This window comes from Manis javanica, chromosome 4, assembly GCF_040802235.1.
Source record: "Manis javanica isolate MJ-LG chromosome 4, MJ_LKY, whole genome shotgun sequence".
Classification (NCBI taxonomy): domain Eukaryota; kingdom Metazoa; phylum Chordata; class Mammalia; order Pholidota; family Manidae; genus Manis; species Manis javanica.
Window position 1 is genome coordinate 52,391,800 of NC_133159.1, and position 21,038 is coordinate 52,412,837.

Genomic DNA, 21,038 nt, shown 5'->3' on the forward strand with positions numbered 1-21,038 from the left:
CATTAATTGAGTTACACTGTTTTGTAACTGTCATTGCTACCCATCTCCAGAACTTTTCCATCTTTCCAAACTGAAACTCTATACCCACGAAGCAGTAACACCCCATTGCCTCCTCCCCCTCAGCCTTTGGCAACCACCATTCTACTTTCTGTCTCCATGAATTTGACTACTCTAGGAACCTCGTATCATTGGGATCTTATACTATATTTGTCCTTCTATGACTGGCTTATTTTCCTTAGCCACTTTCCTTAGTGTCTTCAAGGCTGATCTTTATAGCATGTGTCAGAATGTCCTTCCTTTTTAAGGTTTAATAATATTCTATTATATGTATATACCACATTTTGTTAATCCATTCATCTGAAAATGGGAAATTAGGTTGCTTCCACATTGTGGCTATTTGTGAATAATGTTGCTATAAACATTTGTGCACAAAAATATGTTTAAGTCTCTGCTTCCTTTTTTTGTGGGTGGGGGTGGGTGGTATATATCCAGAAGTAGAATGGTGGGATCATATGGTAATTCTGTGCTTAATTTTTTGAGAAACTGCCATGCCATTGTCTATAGAAGCTGTACCATTTTACATTCCCACTAGCAGTACACAAGGGTTCATTTTTCTACATCCTTACCAATACTTGGTATTTTCTTTTTCTTTTATTAACTCCTCTTTAAACAATATAATATAATTGTTAGCATGGACTTTGGCTTTGAAAGCTGGCTTGGCCACATACTAGTTGTGTGAACAGGGACAAATGATTTAATTTCTCTGAGCCTGTTTATGTAAACTGTGAATAATAGAGGAGAGGAAGAGGAGGGTGAAATGAGGCAATTCATGCAAAAAAAAAACTTAATTCAGTGTTTGAAAATAGTCAGTGATATTTGCTTTCAGTTTTTTGGTGGTCATAGATTAATCCATTTTATTTGGGGGCCACTATGACTATTAGCTTATCTTCTTTGTATTCAGTTAAAACCTGCTTTGGTCTAACTTCTCTGTATCTTGTGTCATGGTTGCCTTCAGTTCATCAGTCCAAATTGTGATCTTTACAAACTCACAGAATAAGTCATATCCTCTTTCCATATATCACTTCTCTGATATTTCAAAACAGCCATCAGTCATTCACAAGTCTTCTCTTTGGCCAAACATTCTGGTTTCCTTCAACTGTTTCTTAAGTGATGTGGTTTCAAGATCTCTTATCAGGTGTCTCAACTGATTCTGGACCACAGTTTGTCTAGCAGATTAGAGTGACTGGAAATTACATTATTTCTCCCATTCTCCCAGCTTTACTCTCTAATAATGATGTCCATATGGAATATGCATATGAATGTGTGGATATTGTTGAATCACTTTAACAGACTAAGCTGCTCTTCATTCCTTTCCAACATTTCTTCCTCATTGCTCAGAATGCCTGATATCTATAGTACTTGCTTTTATTCAGTTTAGGGTCAGTTTAGCATCATTATGAGTTTTCTCACATATTTTCTCTTTCCTAGCTAGAAGGAACAGGTAGTCCCTGCTCTCATATACCTTCCTCATGGTCCCAACAGCAAGCAAAAGGTACAAGGTCTGTACTTTTGAAATAAAATTGAGCTGCATGTTTAGATATACAGCTATGTCTTTTGACATAGCCACCGAGGGCCTTGAGAGCAGTAGACCTTTTCCACTGTTGAAGTGAACATCTGAAGACTTGCCCAGGAACAGAAGCCTGGGGTGGAAGGGTATTTTGACTGAAATTCCCAGGAGCACATTGAACTTGGGTCTTCATATACGAAAGTCTATGGAAGGCTTGCTTCACCCCACCTGACCCTGTCCTGTAATTCATTGACTCTCCAATGCCAGGTTAAATCGGCAGTTTCCAAATTTGCCCTTGGGAGGATGAATGGAGTGCCTTAGAAATACTGGCGTGGTTTTTGAAAGTTCCTAAGTAGTTGAAAATATTCTGTATATTTCTGATGTACATGCCTAACTCACCTAAATGTCTTTTCTTTATGAGCTCTTTCACATCTAAGAAGACTTTTCAGTTTTATTCTGAACCTTTTTACCCTTAAAAACAAATCCCAAACATCTTTTCCAGAGAAGGGAAGATGTATTTTTGTTGAGGGTAAAATACTTGAAAGGCACTCTAACAGCAACTGAACTGTGTGTTTGAAAACCTAGTTCCTCATGTATCATCCTTCCAAGCACATGCCATATGTTTACATAAAAAAGGTAAAAGCCAGAATATCTTCCTTTCTTTAAAAACAAAACAAAAAAAGTAAAAGACAAGGAGGAATAACTCATTTTCTTAGCTCTTTATAGAGAACTCAGAATCCTCCTAACATAGGCACTATTATAACTGAAAGGCATGTTAAAACTGTGTGTAAACTAAAAACCCTGTTTTAGTAAAGGATTGGTAGATTCACTTACAATTGTCATACATGAGCTTTATGGCATGGGCTTTGAGATTCCTACTTTAACCACTCAGAACGTTGAAAAATATTTACCTGTAGTTCACAGCCAGCTGTATTTCAAATATTTGAGGTTGTCAGATTGCTGACATACAGCTAAATAAGGCCTTATTGTGCAAAGTCAAGGCAATGCGGTTACTTCCTAGTTTGCCTGTTTGCCATATTATGCGTTTGGAATGGTATCATCCATGCCCAGTGATGAGCACCTCAGCACAGGCATTCTACGCCAGGTGGCAAAAACAAAACAGAACAGCCAATCACCAGTGAATGGCAGGGACAGGCAGCTCTTCACCCCTGTCGTCACTGTTGTCTCCAGTGTCTGCTCTGGGCTGTGGTTGGTTTAGAGGAGCAGCAGATTTTCCTTTTGTTAACATTGTTTGTGATTTAGGTGCTGTATCCATTGAGATCTGCTACCTAGGGAAGTTTGTAGACAAGGGGCAGGGGGTTGGGGGCAGGAGTTAATGCTTTTGAGTTTCCTTAGGTAAAGAAAGACAGGAAGGCCTTTGCACAAAGAAGGAACGCCTTAAGGAGGGATCATTGGTACCTGTTTATTTCTAAGTGTGTTGGGGAAACCAGTCTACCACCACCAAGGTGTCATGAAATGCGATGACCCTCTTTTCTCTATCAACTTTTTTGCTTGACTAACTCTCCCTCTCACATTTTACATTTCAGTGTGGAGAACATGATATGACAATAGAAAATGAAAATGAAAATAGTGATGTCTGTACAGTGTGACCAAAATTCCCTGACCTTAAATTTTAAAATTGTAACTTTTGGTTGGGAAGAATTTCTTTTTTTACTGTTTTTTTCTATTGGAATATAGTGTATATACAGTATTATATATTAGTTTCAGACAAACAGCTTCATGATTTATCAGTCATATACCTTGTTAAATGCTCACCGTGATAAGTCTAGTTACCATTTGCCACCATACAAAGATATTACAGTATTATGAGCTATATTTCCTATGTGATACCTCTGTCCCTGTGACTAAATTATTTTATAATTTGAAGTTTGTGCCTCTTTATCCCCTTCACCTATTTCATCCACTGGGGAGAATTTCTTTTGAAACTTTTTTTGTTTTGTTTTGTGAACTTAAAAAAAAGCACAAAACCCTTGTAGCTGTCAAACAGTTCATAGTGTAAGGACTAGATGATACATTAAATGCCAGAGAATGGAAAAACATTCATGGTAACAAGTTATGTAATTAGGTTAGACTTCTGCTCAGGTTTTTATATCTAAAGAGATGAAGTAGATATACACATCCTAGTAAAAAGGTTTAATTAATGATAGTTTAAGTAAACGTCCCCACTGAAAGGAGGGGACAGAACATGGATTCAAGTCTTACTCAGCCCCTTTTAGCAATGACTTTTGGACTACCACTCTCTAATCTTTGGATTTTCCACAACTAAAATGGGGATAATAACATTTCAAGAAATGTTTGTGAAAACATGTATAAATGTACTTTGCAAGCTATCATTGATACATAAAATGTTATTAGTATGGCAGTCCTGCTAGTTAGTGCTGTGTTTTCAGAGGTCTTCCTTCTCCCACTCTGCCACCTCCTCCTGCTGCTAGCCATCAGTGCTGCCCCTTATTAGTGTGGGAGCCTTTAGGGCAGAGCCTGCATCTCTTGACCCATGTCCTCTTCTGCCTACCAGTGAGATTCAGCAAGTATTAGGTATTTAGTAAATGTCTGGCACTGGAGGATATAAAAATGAGTATTCAAAAAAAAGCAAAAATGAACATGCAGTGATAGATAATGAACTGTTTGTAGTTCCCCAAATTCGCTCAGCTCCCTGAGACAGAAGAGCCTTTCGTCTGCCCCGCTGTCTACTCATCCTTGAAGACTCAACTCAAGAGTCAACATCCCTTGGCAACCTTTATGAGCATCTCTGTTACTCTCTCACCTACTCTGATGGGGTGCTCTTCCTCTGGGGTCCCATAGCATACTAGGCATACATCAAGAGAAACCTCAGATGAAGGAGGAATCATTGAATAATCTTCTATTTAAACTTTTTTTAAAAAACATTTTGTGCCTGGCATAAAACTTTTTGAGTATAAAAGGATATATAGTAAAAAGTAAGTCTTTCTCACCCCTGACCTGAGCCCCTCATTTCCCTTTTTCAGATGTAGCACTTCCCAATTTTTGTATATCCCCTTAATAGCTATTTTATATATCTACACATATATAAATGAAAATGTGCATTTGTAAATATAAGAATATATATACACAGTATATATATGATACATATATATTATGTATACCCACAAATAGAAGCACACCTAAGCATTTATTATTTTTTACATACATGGTGTTTTTCTATATATATGACCAGTACTTTGCTCACCCCCACCCCCCCTTTATAACTCAAGAGTTTATTTTGGTGTTTTTTTTTCCAAATCAGTACATAAAGAGCTTTTTTTATTTTAACAGTTGCCTTGTATTCCGCTGTAAATTTTGGATAGGCTGTAATTTATTTAACAGTCCCCTGTTGCTCGGCAAGTAGGTTGTTTCCAGTATTTTTCTGTACAAACAATACTGCATTGAAAATCATGTGTAAACACCATTTCATGCATGTTTGAGGAACATCTGTAAGATGAATTCCTAAAAGTGGAATTGCTGCTTACAGAGTATTTATGTTTAAAATTGTCATAGATATTGCCACGTTGTACCGATTTATACTCCTACCCCTATAAGAATTCCCTTTTCCTCACATCCCTCTCAGTATAGAGAGTCACAGAGCTCTTTTAAAATTTCCAATTGATTGGGGAAAAATGACATCTCATTGACATTTTAATTTACATGTTTTTTATTATCAGTGAGCTTAGCATGTTTTCATGTGTTTAAGAACCACATATATTTCCTTATCTGTAAATTGTTTATTCCTTTCCTTTGTCCACTTATCTATTGCATTCTTGGGCTCTTTTCTTGCTTATTAATAGGAACTTTTGCTTATTATACTAAGGCAGCTAGCCCTTTGCCTTTTGAATTGTTATAATTTTTTCTTCCCAGTTTCTTGTCTTTTGGTTTTTTTTTTTTTGCTTTTTTCCACTGTAGATTATTTTAATGAAATCAAATTCATCATCTTTCTTTTTATGGCTTTTAAATTTTGAAAAACCTCTTTCACTGGAAGAGCACTAAGTAAATTTCTCCCATATGCTGAGGATACAGTGGCTTAATGGGGATTTTGAGGCAGCAGATCAGGAGAAATAAGGACACCAGAGCAGGCTTGTGGATGAGGGAGGTCTTCTAGGGGATGATGTCACAGCCCGGCACCTAGACTGTGAACTCAAGGGGGGGGGGGAAGCGAAACAGAACCTGTTGGGTTGCTTCTCTTCCAAATGGTTCCACCAGCTTTAAGAAGGTTTCCCAAATACCTTGGTCATCCCTGACTGAAAATGGATGGCTGCATTCCATATAGGGAAGGCATACACCTTCTCTGAGAAAAACAGCTATTAAGAGCATTCTCTTATCAGCTGGAGATCAAGTAGCTCATCTTGGCAGGTGACACACATGAGCAAACAGGCTGCCCCATCATCCATCATGTGCACAGTAGCTCTGGTCGTTCCTGTTCACTGCCGTTGACTAAAAAGGCCTCCTGAAATGCAGTTGTTTGCACTCTGGGAGGAGGAAGAGCTCACCCTTTTCACATAAGAGGAACTCTGGCAAATGCAAAAGCCTGGTCTGCAATTCTTGGGAAAAGTTCCCATGCCTGCAGCCACAAATACGAAGGCTGCTTAAAGGCTATGGGTAAAACTAAATTTCAGATGTAGATATTGACACCTGGAAACCAACTCAAACTGTTTTCATCAGACTGGAAACCAAAACAGTTTTGGCAGATTGATGGTGGAAGAGAATACTCACAAATTTAACTACTTGCAACATTATTTTACTTTCTGTTAAGAGAATGAATAAAAAGTCTATTGCTTGAGGGAATGACCAGATCATCTACTTTGACTAGCAGTTGCTGTTCGTTGAGTTCTGAGTTTATGGTTCGGGAATATCATTCCTTCCAGATCATTGTTTGGAAGAGAGCCTGTACTCTTGCATCTCGTAAGTCTGATGAAAAGAGCAACCAATACATGGAGCAGGGTGACTCAGCCTAGCGGGCGGCTCTCCATTGCACTTCACAGCATGAAAGGAAGCTCTGCTCCTCCTCCTTGTCTCATCTTTGGTTTCTCAAACTTGTTTCTGAATGGACAAGAATATTTGAAATTTGGTCATTTTATTTAGTAGGAAGACTGTGGGCTTTAGAATTGGGAAGACTGGATTCAAATCCTGACTTTCTCACTTTATGGTTTTAGGCTAGTTCCTAAGTTCATTGAGCCAAAGTGTTCTCCTCTGTGAGTGGGTATTTGTTACCCAAACAGTGCTGTGTAACAAACCACCCCTCAGCTTAGTGACCAAAGCAGCAAGCATTTATTTATCTCATGTGTCAGTGTGTTGGCTGGATGTTTCTCTGGTCTGGACTGGTCCACACTGATCTTGAAACATTCTGTGAGCCAAAGTAAGTCAGAAAGTCCAGCCCTGACTTAAGGTGGGGCAGCTCTCATGAGTAGAGCTACAAAAAAGGTGTGGGTGCAGGGCAGAATGAATTACAGCCATTTTGCAATCTACCATGCTGCCTTATGCAAATAAATGTGGTAACGGATGGCAAGTGCAGCTCTTACATCAACTATACATTCTGAAACATGTGTTGAATGCCTATACCGTGGCAGTTGATGCTGTGAGTAATGTAGAGATAAGTAAGACCTCATCTGTAGCTTTGAGAAACAGACAATCTTAGTAAAAAGTATACTGAACAACTGCAGGTCACCTTATAAACCATATAGTGTCTTAAGAGATGAATAGATAAAACACTATGGGACCTCGGAAGAGGGAGAGATTAAGCTATGAGGATCTGGGAAGGGATTCTGATCCCAACTTATGCTCTGCTTAATGTTTTCCTCATTTAATTTTAATTATTAATTTCCCCAGGCTATCAACAATGACATGGTACAGGAAACCCAGTCCAGACGGGCAAAGCATTTTAAACTAGAGCAATTTGAAGCAAATTAAGTATTTGAAAATTGCCAGCCATCTAGATCCTACACGCCAGGCTAATATGGCTGGAGCAAAACCATCTTACTGTCTTGCAGGATAATAGTAATCCTCCTAAATTTACCTCTCTGATTAAAATAATTTCCACTAATTCTGGAGTCCCTCAATCCCATTTACTTTAACATATAGTTTCCAGGGACAGCCAGAGGTACAAATTATACTTTCAATATACTTTTTTTTCTGAGAATAGTTCTTTTAAAAAATTTTACTCCTCACTCTTTGGAACTTTGAAATGATTGAATTAACAGTGTGCTAAAGGGAATTAGAAAAAAATAAGACCTTAAAATGGGGATGTGGCTTCCCCAGCGGTGTAATAGTGAGCCTACATGGAGCCAGGCATGGTGAGGGAAGAGCATGGGTCCGTTCTCTGGGCAGCTGTGACATGCCAGGGGACCTTAGGCAGGTTCTCTGGCCAAGTCTGGGTTTCTTCAACTCCAACCAGGGTATGATTATCTCAGGCCTTGATCCTTCACATGTGGAGTCATGAGCTAATGTCTGTTCTATGTACAGACTTTCTTGAAAGGAAAAGTGCTACCTAAATACAAGGTACTTGTATTTCTGTAAGGTGCTTGGAATCTTAATAGCTTTTTCAACTGCATCCAAAGTGGGTTTCTCTTTGTAAACGCTTCAAGTGGCTGAGAATCAAAGCTGAAAAGGGTTTTGTTTCCGGCTCCATCTATGCCTAGAGTAGGATGACTGCACATTTTTAGAGGGTGCCCAATTTGCCCATTTGGTGGAGAGCTCTGTAAACATAAAATTTCCAGTTGTTGAAATCCTGTGCAACATAAATACTAGAGATAATACTGCCCTATTCTTTATAGGATGATAATTTCCATCCTAAAAGTCTGTTGGCTAAATTGTTGGTCAACCAATAAAGAGAAACTTCAAGTTAAACATAAATGCTTGACTTTGAAAGACATTTAAGAGACACCAATTTTGTTCTGGTTAGGATCCATTGAGCTGTCTTAGTACTGAGGGTGCTGACCACTTTGGAATTTTAGGACAAAAACAAGAGTTAAGTTTTACTACCTTTCCCCTAATTCTAAAATTACATTAAACATATCAGTTTATTTAAACCTTTCTTGTGCTTTTCTTTCTTTTTTTTTTTTACAGGCCTGCTATTATTTGAGTTTCCCTGAACTAGTGGTTTGTAGAGGACCAGTCCTAAGCTGGTTATGTAAGACTCACCTGGGGAGATTTAGTAGTTCAGGGATAGGGGTCTAGAATTTGTATTTGTTTAAAATGCTCCCCAGCTGGATGTGGGAATAAAATGTATTAAATACCCTTCCAACTACATCTTTGATAAGTAAAAAAAAATCTTTACTGAGTAGGATAGCTGCTACTTCACTGAAGGCTTACCATTTCCCAGGCACTGCACTCATCCTTGACCATTTTCCTAGTTAATTCTCCACACAGTCCTGCATAGTCAGTTACGACAAGACCCATTTTATGAATGAGGACCTGAAGTTTAGAGGGGTGAAATGATTTGCTCCAGGTCATAAGCTAGTATGTGATAGGCCCAGGATTTGAACATGTCTGAGTTTAAAGTCAACACAGCACCTTTCATCCCTCTGCTCTTCTGCCTTACATCCAGCCTGTTCGAGGTGCAGAAACCAGGAAGACCACAAAGGATGTGTGAGACATGATCCTTGCCCTCAGGAAGTTAACTGTTTAATCAGAATGAAAGGAAGACCACTTACTCACTGATGGCCAAAGGACACATGGACCATCAAGTTAAGTGCAAGTTGTAAAGTAGGATATTAGAGTAATTCCAGTTTTATTTTTGTCGTTTCTATAAAAAATGAGTATCACTGAATTAGCAGATTTATTTTCCTTTTAAACTGCATAGTTGTTTGGCTATGATTTAAACATAGCTTGAAACAGAAGTATCCTATTTGAGATTCAAACACAAAGATTTATTGATGTCAACATTATACTAAAAGTTGTGCATCAAATATTCTGTTGTGTGTATATATTCCACTTCTTCATTGGTCTGGCTGGAGCAGAGGTCACTTGACCTGTGCATAGTACCATGGTGAATGAGCAATTATTTGCTCTCTTTTTTGGAGCCAAGTATAAATTAGAAAGGTAAAAGGAACTGGAAATTGAGAACCACTTAGGTTAGACTAACCCTCCATTCCCAGCAGATATTTATGTTGCTAAGGAGATAAAAGCACAAAAGACACAGTCCTCGTTAAAGACTATTTAGGAAGTATATAGGGCTATAGCCAAATCACTAAACCTGACAGGCATTCCCAATTGCCAGTAGAAAATACCTTTTAGTTTCCAAATTCTGCACACATGGGCAGTTTATGTGATTATGGCAGGTGAAGACATAGCCACTGTAGAGTTCCCAGTGCTTTGTTCACTTTTTAAGAAAAACTATTCTGTTTTATTTAGAGGAGGAAATTAGATTATCCAGATTTATTGTGTCCACCTAAACATCTGGCATTCCATAAGTCATGTAAGGCTCATCACCAAAATCTTTGGTCAGGACAGGATCCTCCAAGACTGTGCTAAGTCCATTTACTCTCCACCCCCATTTATTCCCCATCCTGTACAGAATTTGTCATACTGTTTACTTTCATTTACTTTGTGTCCTTACCACACACGGTGAGCTCCATGAAGTAAGGAACGGTCTTGGTTTTGTTCACCGTTAGACCCCAGCACCTTACTAGCACTTAGCTAGTCTGGGACAGAGGTGCTCAGTAAATATTTGTTGAATGATTGGATGGATGGATGGAGGAATCTGAACAAGCCAATGAACATAATTATATTAAGCTCCAGGTGAAAGTAAGGAATATTTAAGGAAATTCTTTGTGGCCATGTTTCGCAAACTGTATGCTAATATACTATGACTTTAGGGAACACGCAGCACAACTTAACTTTGTTCTCACTTTGGGTAGGATTGAACCAAAGACTTCATCTTTTTGCAAGAGTCAAGAATAAACTCTCAGGCTGTCATGGGATTGCAGCTAAGAAAGCATCTCTCTTGGGATCTCTTGTTTCCTTTGAGTGACAGATGACTTTGGATTAATTAGAGACAATTACAGAGTAATAGACTTTTATTACAAAATTGACTATACAATAGGAAATAAATGTGTATGTGTGCCGTACGAAAGGGAAAATTAAATGGCAAACCCCAGAAAACAAAGACAGATTACACAGCAGGATGGGTAAGAAGGAAAATTTGCCCCAGGAGGCACTTTTGAGGAGAAAAGCATGTAAGGAAGAGTGGTCAAGTGGAAACCTGAAGAAAAGAGTAAATTTGTTGACGTTCCTGGAAATCTGAGGTGTCTGCAGCACCTGAAAGGAAAGGAAATGAAAGCTTGGTAGGCAGATACGACCAATTTCTGAACTAAGTATTTTTTGCGTGCTTCCTCCTTTTCTTTACTCTGTTTTTGCCAACTTGTTCTGAAGCCAGAAATAAACTAACCTTTTGTTGAATTAAGTATCCATTGAGTCTGGTGGCACCATGGTGAATGAGGGAGTACTAACTTTGGGTTCATTCATTGAACTTCTCTTTGGGGAAGATAAGGTTTGAGCCGTTTTGAAATTTCTCTTAGGACTTTGCACTGGCCTTAAAAAGATCCTGCCTTACCAGTAACTAGCTGGAATGTTTCCTTTTTGTCTTTAAAAACAAAAACAAAAACAAAAAAACTAGATACTCCTGGGTTTTGAAATTACTGTTGGTTTACTTCTTGGAAAAGTTTGCTTCTGTGTAATTGAGTGTGCCCATTATTGAGTTATCTGTACTGCCAAGGTGCCGTAGTATTTCTAACACACAGGCCTCCTCTCAGACTGGAACATCTCTCCCACTCTTTTGGGGTTTTCCTTCCCAGACTGGAGGGTGTATTTTTCCTCTGGGCTGCCTTGGAACCCTCTTTTTACCTCTGCTCTACTCCTTATCATGTGCTTATTTTTAGAATCAAATCTTAGTTAACATTTTCAAAATATTTTCCAATGTATTTGCTTCTTACTGCTTCTTGCATATGACTCCTCCTTCTAGAATCAACTTCCTTCTTACTGAATTTAGCACAAAAGTCTGTGAGTGTGTTTTTAAGTTTTATTTTTCATAGCCAGAAAATGGAAATAACCAAATGCCCAAGGTGAGTGGTTAAACAAAGGATAGTACAGCCATACAATGGAATACTACACAGCAATAAAAAGAACAAATCATTGACATACTGAACAAATTGGACAGATAGCAAGGGCATTGTACGAGTCCACTTCTGTAACATTCTTGAAACAACAACATGGTAGGGAAGGAAAACAGATTAGTGGGTGCCAGGGGTTAGGAATGGCTCTGAGGATGGAGATGGGTATGACTATGAAGGGTAATATGAGGGAGATCTTTGTGAGAATGACATAGTTCTTTATATTTTATGTAGTGGAGGTTATAAGAACCTACATGTGATGAAATGGCATATAACTATACTCATACATTGTAAGAATATCAAATTCCTGGTTTTGATATTGTACCATGATTGCATGAGCTGTCGTCATGGAATGAAACTAGGTGAAGGGTACACTGGACTGCTCCAGTCTTTACACACCCTTCTGATTTCTTGTAGAGACTCCCCCAGCCCTACAACTCAAGTCCTGGGTGGACTCCAAGAGTCTAGTAGGGGAAAGTGTTTCCAGCGCCTTTCCACAGATGGGGGCACTCTCCTAGGCTCTAGTGAAGGCTTTAAGCAAGAATTCAAATCTCTCTGGCCACATCTTTGGTTTCCAAATTAGCATTGAAACTGCAGCCCCCAACCTGGAGGCCTATATTTATAGGCACCTTCACATCAGCTACCATTCTCTTCCTTTTTGGTACCAGAGAACTTCTTCTTCTTTCAATCTCAGCTATGCATTATATATATTTTTGGAATATATTCAGTGCTCTTGGTGTTTTTAGGCTGGTTAGGGTGGGATAGGAGGAATGACTGGGAATGAGATGGGGAAGCCGTTTCTGTCCATTTCTACTGATGCCCTATAACACTATAGATTTATAATTGTGTTCCTATATGCTTCTCCCCCTAGACTGTAAGTGCTTGAAAAACGTTAGAGACCAGGTTGTTTTCATCCCAGTCTTATACATGAAAAGTGTTGATGCACATGTCTGTTGAATGAATGAGTGAATGAGTGAATGAGTGAGTGAATCTCTAGAGTTTCATGGAAGAGAGCCCAACTTTGATAGTTTTTAAGTAAGATCATTTTCAAGACTATTTTTATTCACTTTAAGATGTGTGTCATTGTGGTGCTTTGTATAGCATAATTTCTTTAAATAAAAGAACAGTATGTGATCCATAATATTTATTTAACAGATTTAGAAAGGAAATAGTATTTCTGAATGAAAAAAAAGGCATTTACATGTGATTCAAGGAAGTATTTCCTCTCCTCCCTTTCCACCAACCTTTTTGGGTTTTAAAATTAGGTAACCAAACATTGATTGAGGAGGAGTGTGGCTTCTGGTGCTAGTTCTCTAACTAGGTTCTGCAGAGCTTAGAGTTCACAGGGGTCCTCTAGGGCAAAAGGGGGCTGAATCCGGAGAGCAAGTGGGTACACCTCTCAGCACATCGCTGCTGCCTCCCAGCGTTTTGGCACAGTTGGAGACACTTTAGCTCTGCTGTCAGACTGCTTGGGTTTGATTGTAATTCCCATCCCCACCCCAACAAGCTGAGTAAGCAAATACCTTAATATCTCTGCCTCAGATTCTTCGATCCTAGAATGGAGATAATAATGATACATTATAGAATGGTTGAGAACATCTCTGAACACATGCAAAACCTGTCAGACATTGAGAAAACCTGGACAACGTTTCTTTTTTCAATTGCCTCTACATAAAAATATTAATAATACCACAAACTTTGGTATATTTTTTATTTTTCTTCAACAAGTTAATGGATTTGCCACATGTGCGGTAGTTGGGCTGTTTACAAACTCATTACAGGTTATATGAAAACAGAGCAGTCCAGGTCCTATGGTTGGGTAATTGGGTTTAAGTTTGCAGGATTGTGCCCTTTTTCTTTTTCTTTCCTTTTTTTTTTGGTAAATAAAGTTTAATTGGAACACAGCCATACCAATTCATTTACATATTGTCTGTAGCTGTTTTCACACTTCCCAGGCAATGTTGAGTAGGTGTGACAGAGACCATTTGTTTGGCCCATGAAGACTAAAATGTTCACTTTCTGACTCTTCACAGAAAAAGTTTGTGCTCCCTACTCCCTAGTGCTGTCCAGTAGCACTTTCTGCAGTAAAAGAAATGTTCTGTACCTGTGCCATCAGCACGAGAGCCACATGTATCTACTGAGCCCTTGAAATGGGGTTGTGCCCTTTTCTTTCTCTGTGACTATACTGATAACTTCATTTAAAGATTACATCGAAATCCAAATTTGAGGTCACTGAGGATTATGAGGTCCTCAGAGACACTGTGCATAGCAGTTCTCCACTCCTGACTATCCCCATGGGGTGAGGGAGACTTCCCAGCGTAAAGGGGCCCCTCATTCAAGACTCTAGATGTGGGGTGGCTATGAACCAAGGGCTAGAGCAGTGCCCAGGCTGACTAAATCCTCGTGCTGTTGGGGAATGTCGCCTGCCTGCCCTTGTGCTGAGGAGAGCAGAGTTCCTTTCCCAACCAGGGATTGTCATGAAAAAGGAGACCGCTGGCTGTGGGCTTCTCCTTCACAGAGGCACTGAAGAGAGGAAGGGACCAAGATGGAGAGCCTTCACCGGATGCTGCCTAATGTAGCACTGCCAGCCAGAGAGCTCAAAGCTGTCAGCGCCCCCGCCTCCTCCCCTTCCACCAGATGATCCCAGACAGAGACCTTTCTTTAACCACAGAAGAAAGTGTACCCCTTTTGTGGAACTGACACTGGCTGTTTGGAAATTCTCTGTGTGTCTCTCTGAACTCAGCCTCTAAGGCTACATATCACATCCTAGGGGTACAGACAGAAGGAAATGGGGCTCAGCGAGAAGGCAGCATACACTTACTTTTAAGTGATTTCTACAGTCTAGCTTTATCTTAGAATGGTGATTTTGACCAAGTAACTTGACTATTGTGGGACACATGTTCTTCATCTGTAAATGAAAAGATTATATCACATAAGAAGCTTAAATTTTTTTGGTTTAAAGCATCAGAGCCTTTCCCACAGCACCTGAATATGTAAAATAGAAATGTAAGTTATTGAAGGAGGGCCTAGAGTCTTGTCCTCTTGTCGTGTCTACCTGCAAATCCTCTTGTGCCTCTCATAATGATACATCCACACAATCTTGAGGATACGAAGAACCTAGTTTGATACATAAGTCCTGGGCCGCTAAGGCCCATCCAGATGTAACACTGAAGGACTCAGTGACCCTGGTCAAGAAAGGCACTGGGGTTGTTCCCTTATACTTGGCCTTTGAGACCACTGGGCTGGCCCCTGACCTCGTGAGTATGCTGGTTTTTGCCTGTGTAACTTCATGTATTGCCAGATGAGGATACAGGATGTGGCATGGCTGGGTGCTTCTTAGAAGAGCTTCCACATCCTGTGAGTGTTGGGTCTCTACCTGCCAACTGCTGAGATGAACCAGTAATCCTTCAGAGAGCACAGGCTTTTATCAATGAGGAGGATTCAAGGCTTATTCTTTTCCTTCTCTCCAAATAACACTCCCACTGTTCAGGCTTAAATACCAAAACCTTATGGTTTGCAGAATCAGTGCCAAAAAGTCAATCATCAGTGAAGCTGCAAAGATAATAGCTCCTATTGATCAAATCGGGAGGATGGTTTGCCCTCCTGCAGAGGTCAGGAAAGATAAGGGCTGGCGTTTTCTAAAACATGCTTGATTTGCTGAAATTGAATAAAAACACACAAAAACACTTATGTTCTTAAAGAATTGGTGATGAATTCAGGAAAACCTTGCCAAATGAAAAGATTGGCTTGAATTAGTAAGGCATTCAAAATATAGGGTCTTTCTAAAGGCATGTCAAATGGGTTACTTCAAACCTAGTCAGTGACATAGTGGCTAACAGGAGTATGTCCATGTAGAGATGGCTACTGTCTGCCTTATTAGATAGAGGGGAAGGCATGAAAGATCTTGAGCTTCCACTCTGTGCTAGGCACTGTGCAGGGCAGTTTTTGTCCATTATCTGATTTAATCCTTACAACAGTCCTGTGAGATGGCCTTTACTGTCCTCATTGTACAGATGAGAAAATAAAGGTCAAAAGATGTTAGATAACTTGCTCATGATCACAAAATTAATAAGTGGCAGAAATTGGTATTTTAATGTAGGTGTATATCTCCATTAAATATACTACTGTCTCCTAATTGGCACCTATTAATTCACTATTATCACAATAATTTTACACCAAGAGAGATTGCTAGTCTGGCATTAAATGCACTTGGAACTGTTTCATCCTTCTGCCGTGATGAGGAGAACAGGAGAGGAGCTGAATCCATCAGTGGAGACCTATAGGATCATGGCTGGTAGTTGTGTCTCTCACCAAAGCTGCTGCTCGCCCTGGAATCAGTGGAGCTCAGGTTAAGTTGTATTAATGGTTCTCATTTCAAGTTCAGCCTTCCTTTCAGGGAAAAAAAGCTTACTAAACATTCTTTTGTGAGGAGGAATTACTTATATTAAACTTTTCACATAAAATAATCAGTCTTTCTTTTAAAAAATGTAGCCTTGAAAAATAATATTTTTCAGGGAGGTTATTCATATTTTAAAATATTTTATCTGTTTTTATTATCATTCTATCTGAGAAGCTGAACATGTGGTTATCTAAAGGAATAGATCTTGAAGCTGAGAACAAAATTCCTCAGAATCATCACAATCACTTAATGAGCCTGTGACTTGAAATTATCTTTGCTGTAGCCCAAGAACTGAGTGGTAATTAATGTCCAGGGACACATGGGGAACAATTTCTGGGGAACTGTTGGCACTGCCAAGAATCTGTTCATTTGTCATCAATCCCAAATTATATTCAATCAGCAATTCAAACTTAGGTTAGAAACACCAAGTGACATAGAGTTAACTTTCTATAAAATTAATACTGTAAAATGAAACCTATATTTTTGGCAGTATAACTGTGAGCAGCAGTAAGATGAAGCTATGAAAATATTGCATGGAAATGCTGTCAAGGTCTGTCTGAATCCCACACTTCCCCACCCTTTGCTTCCTTGCCTGGAATGCTGCCCTGGCTGCCCTGCTTCTCTTCCCAAGCTCCCCAAAGTCTGGGTATCAGAGTCCTTGTTGAGCCTTTTTAGAAGGCAAACCACAGTAGTCCATAAAACTGCTAACAAGAGGCCATTATTCAAAGAGCCAAAGCAGGTGGCAGCAGGATGGGGGTCAGAGTGGAGGTGTGGTTGGAATCATTTGTGGAGGCCCCCAAAATATAGACAAGGAGCTCTTCCTGATGAAATCAGCTGCGTGAAATACCCACTCCTAGTACAAGTGGTTGACTCTAGAAATAACTGCCTTCTGTGTTTTTGTGTTAAGCATTTTTCATACTTGGGTACATTTTTCTTTTTGGTTTCGTATTTTGGAATTTTATGTGTTTTAAGATTCCTGACATACTGCCCATCTGACTTCAGGTCCCTTTAAAAGAATCTGCTGTTTTTGGATGGGGGCCATTTGAGGTGGGGAGAGTACGTGTGGTTTGTCTGCTTTCTTTCCCACCTGCTTCTTAGAGGAAAAGAGGCAAGCCAAGGAAGTGTGCACAGAAGAAAAACCCTGTGTTTCTGCTGTGTGTGGCAGGTTAATCAGACACCCAATAGACAAACTAAAAGTGGGCCTTTGCAAGGTCTCTGTGAGTAAGCATACTGCCCGTATAGCTCACTGGCTGTGGTGTTTGGCTTCTGCGGCCAAGTGGCAGATAAGCTCCAGCAGTAAATAAGGAAGTGTAGAAAGTGTGCTTATTAAGGTGAACTAGTGAAGCCAGAGAGAGGCAAGGTGAAAAACAAGTCAGGTTCACAGACTTGAGTACTAGGCAGCATGGGCTGCTAGGAGGTATGTGGGAAATAGACCTGGGTTTGAATCCCACTTTTTCCACTTGCTGAAGTTCACTGTGCATTTCAACTCAGATCCATTTTTAGTGGTGACTTAGTGCACTGTGTTGAAAAGACTCTGAGGCAGATCCCAGGTTTGAGAGGCAAAAAGTCTCATAATCGATTAAAGATGTCTGCATCAGACTGAAGGAAGGGGCATTGACTGCTTGGGTGTCATGTATCTAGTGGCTTAGGCTCTGAGCTCTCTGAGATCCTGCCCAGCACTGAGTCCTGTGATGAGAATGTGTGTAATGTGCAGGCACGTCCTGAGGGGAGATTAATGCAGTCCTATTTAAAATGTGCTGGCAGGATGATATCACACTTAAATTTTCAAAATCAACAACAAATATATCATACAAATATTACAGTGTATTATTAAAGATTTTTAAAATCTTCACAGTGTATTATGCACTTTAGACTGTTGATTTGCATGTTCCCTTTAATTCATGGTGCTTTTGAAAATTATCTTTTAAGTTTGTCAACTTAATAATAATAACTCCATATTCAAATATTTAGCTTTCATTTGTTTTGACTTAAAGTTTCAATGGAGGGAAATGGATCTTTCTATTAATAGACATGCTGTCAATTTACAAATGTGACAAATGGAATCAGCAGGAGTAACTTTACCCTCATTTTTCATGGGAAGAGTATTGAATATGTTAGTCTAAGACATATCTTCTAACAAGAAAAGGAAGAGGTTATATTGGATGACGTTTAGTCATTCTGCAGGTTTGGTTTTCTGTTAATGTATATTTGTATTTCAATTTTTGAGCCCACATTTTAAAGAAAAAATCTTCAAACCTGACCTACAGATTGTTCATCTGGAGCCTCTATGACGCAGGCACCTCTGCCTGGCAAATCGAGCTGCCATTCCAGTTGAATAAGCTGTGGGATTGCAGTGGTCTCCCTCAGAAGGCAGGGCCTTTGGAAATCTCCTGTAATGCTTCTAACAGCCTGTAAGTTACTGTATTTAATAGTGCTCTTGTCTTTCCCCCTCCCTTCTTTTTATTTTCAGAAACAGAGTTGTCAGTCTCTGCTGAGTTAGTGCCTACCTCATCATCATGGAACATTTCAAGTGAACTCGACAAAGGTATGCAGTGGGGACACATGGGGAGGCAGAGGGTGGGAGGCGGATGAGGGGAGGCGTGAAACTCCATTTTTAATGCTGGCTTGGCCTTCTTTGAAATCAACTGCTTTTTAGATCACTAGAAGGAGGTGGGGGCCAAAATAAATTCTCTGCTTACTTTGTAATCATTTAACAGTTAATTACTTGCTATTCTTTTATTTGTAGGGAGGCTTTTTTTTTCTCTTTCTTATCCCTTTTCCTTCTTCCTCTAAAATGTTCCACATGGTAAAAATGCTTCAAGATGTGAAATAGGGTCGTTTCTGACCTTCCTGACACTGCATCTAGTGGATCTCATTTAGGGGATTTGATTCCTCCTGAGCCAGGATTGATCAGAGCTGTTTGCTGGGTGACCTTTCACAGTGAGTATTTGATGTGCTTGCAGGGTTCAGGGCAGAGTATTTGGAATGTTTGTAATTGCCTGTGTGTACAGCCGGCAGCTTCCTGTGTGCATGTGGGGAACAGGTTCCTGCTAGGAGGCTGTTGTAGTATGATTAAGCCTGGCCATATGCTAGGCACTGGCTCTGCTACAGAGATCCTGTGTCCTGCATGGCCAATCACGACACATTCAAAGCCCCTGCAATCTGGGTCAGCCTTCCTTTCTGGCTTTATTTCTCTTTATGTCCCTTTATGCATCTCCAGCCAAATTCCCATGTCTTCTTACATGTCCTGTGCTTTTCTGCCTCTCTGCTCTTGTCTAAGCTGTTCTTTCTACTGCATTGCCCCTCCTTCCTTGCCAATACCCACCCACTCCCTTCTACACCCAAAAAATTACTGCTCCTTAAAGACTACCTGTACTAGCCACAGTCTTATCTAATCCCTCAGCAGGTGGTGGCTTTTCCTTTTTTGGAACTCCCATAGCCCCTTTCTGTGCTCTTCTCTTAGCATTTCTGTTATAGCCTGTGATTTCTATACTTGCCTATCTCATCCTTAATCCTGGAAGTTCCTTGTAGGTAGGATTTCTATTTTGTTCTTTTTTTTTTTTTTTGCTGTCCAGCACAACATCTAGCACAGACTCTTATTCATAGGAAATCTTTAATGAATATGTGTGGAATGATGAGTTACATCTTATCTAGGGCCCTATGTGTGGATGGGCACATCCCTATATACATGTGTGCAAATACATTCAGCAAAATTACTGATTTTCTACTTTAGTTCAGTCACGATTCTAAATTCGGGGATTATAGTGGTAAAAGGAGCTTAAAAGTTATTGTCACAAATTACCTTTTATGATTGCTTTCTTTTGTCTGATCATATATACACTGGGATTTATATTTCTCCTCTGAGGAGAGAGAACTTTATAAAACAGTAACAGGTAAAGTTATTTTGATGGTTACACTTTTTAGGCATTTTGGGGTGACAGGAAGTGGTGAGATGTCTTTTCACTTAAAGAACATTTAGGGTAATATTTTTATTGTCAGATTTAATCTGGATGTTCTTTTTCTAATTAAGGATTAAAACAGGGACTGCATGTTATTCCTCTCCATCTCTAACACCCAACACAATGCCTATGAGGCAGTAGATGTTCAACAAGTATTTGTGTTCTTTTTTTCTTTACTGGAAAAGAAATCAGGTGCACTAAGTATTAACTCAGTACCTACTCTGTACCAAGCACAGGTGCTTTCAAGTATGTAAACTTAATTGGCAAGCTGCATATGGCACCATCAGGAAAAATGTTATCATTGCACACTACCTGTCATTGATCCGGTTCCAGATACGGCTAGAAGGGGGCATCAATATGTGCTAAAAGGCAGTAGAGCCATCAATCAAGAACCTAGCCTGCCAGACTTCAAATTTCTTTCAGACCAGCTGTGTAGTTGGCAGTGATTGCCCTTTAAGAAAGAAGTAGTGTCAACAGTAGTGAACCTGTTGGCCAGACAAGCAGACCAAGGCAGGCCCCAAGCTCCTCTGTCCATCATGGCCTCCCAGAGAGCACAGATGGCTTTGCAGGGGTTCTTGGTGTCACCTTTCTCTAGAAGATCATTAGTGTTTGGCCTTTAATTCCCATATAAAATGAAAGAAAAAGTTGATTAAATAATTTACTCATTCATTGATCAAATGTCTATCACTTCTTAATCTGGTTTGTGCACTGTCTGAAGAATTAGGAATAAAAGATGAATCAAACAAAGCTCTCTGTCCTCCAAGAACTCAGAGTCTAGTGGGAAAGACTGATAACTAAGTGCATAATCAAAGCTTTCTGGTCAATTTGATAGATCGAGCTGCTAAAGAACATCATCCCACATCACAGAGAGATGCTGGTAGAAATGGGAAAAAAATCCATTGCCAGATTGGTACACACAAAAAAATCTCCAGGTGCCAGATATGAAGAATAAACATAATGATAGAGCAATGGTCAGC

General features: G+C 39.6%; 1 protein-coding gene across 7 annotated transcripts in view; it reads left to right on the forward strand.

Moving 5' to 3' along the window:
* ROR1 (receptor tyrosine kinase like orphan receptor 1) overlaps positions 1-21,038 on the forward strand; it is a 383,873-nt gene that overhangs the window by 192,040 nt on the left and 170,795 nt on the right. For 5 of the 7 annotated variants that reach the window (XR_012130193.1, XM_037024370.2, XM_037024367.2 and 2 more), the window contains exon 2: positions 18,573-18,647. Coding sequence is in view for 3 of the 7 variants with exons in the window: in XM_037024370.2 (XP_036880265.1) it covers positions 18,573-18,647 (75 nt within the window). In the remaining 4 variants the exon portion in view is untranslated. Of the gene's footprint in view, positions 1-18,369; positions 18,514-18,572; positions 18,648-18,708; positions 19,043-21,038 lie in introns of those variants that run through there. The other 2 variants (XM_073234068.1, XM_073234070.1) reach the window with 2 other exon arrangements.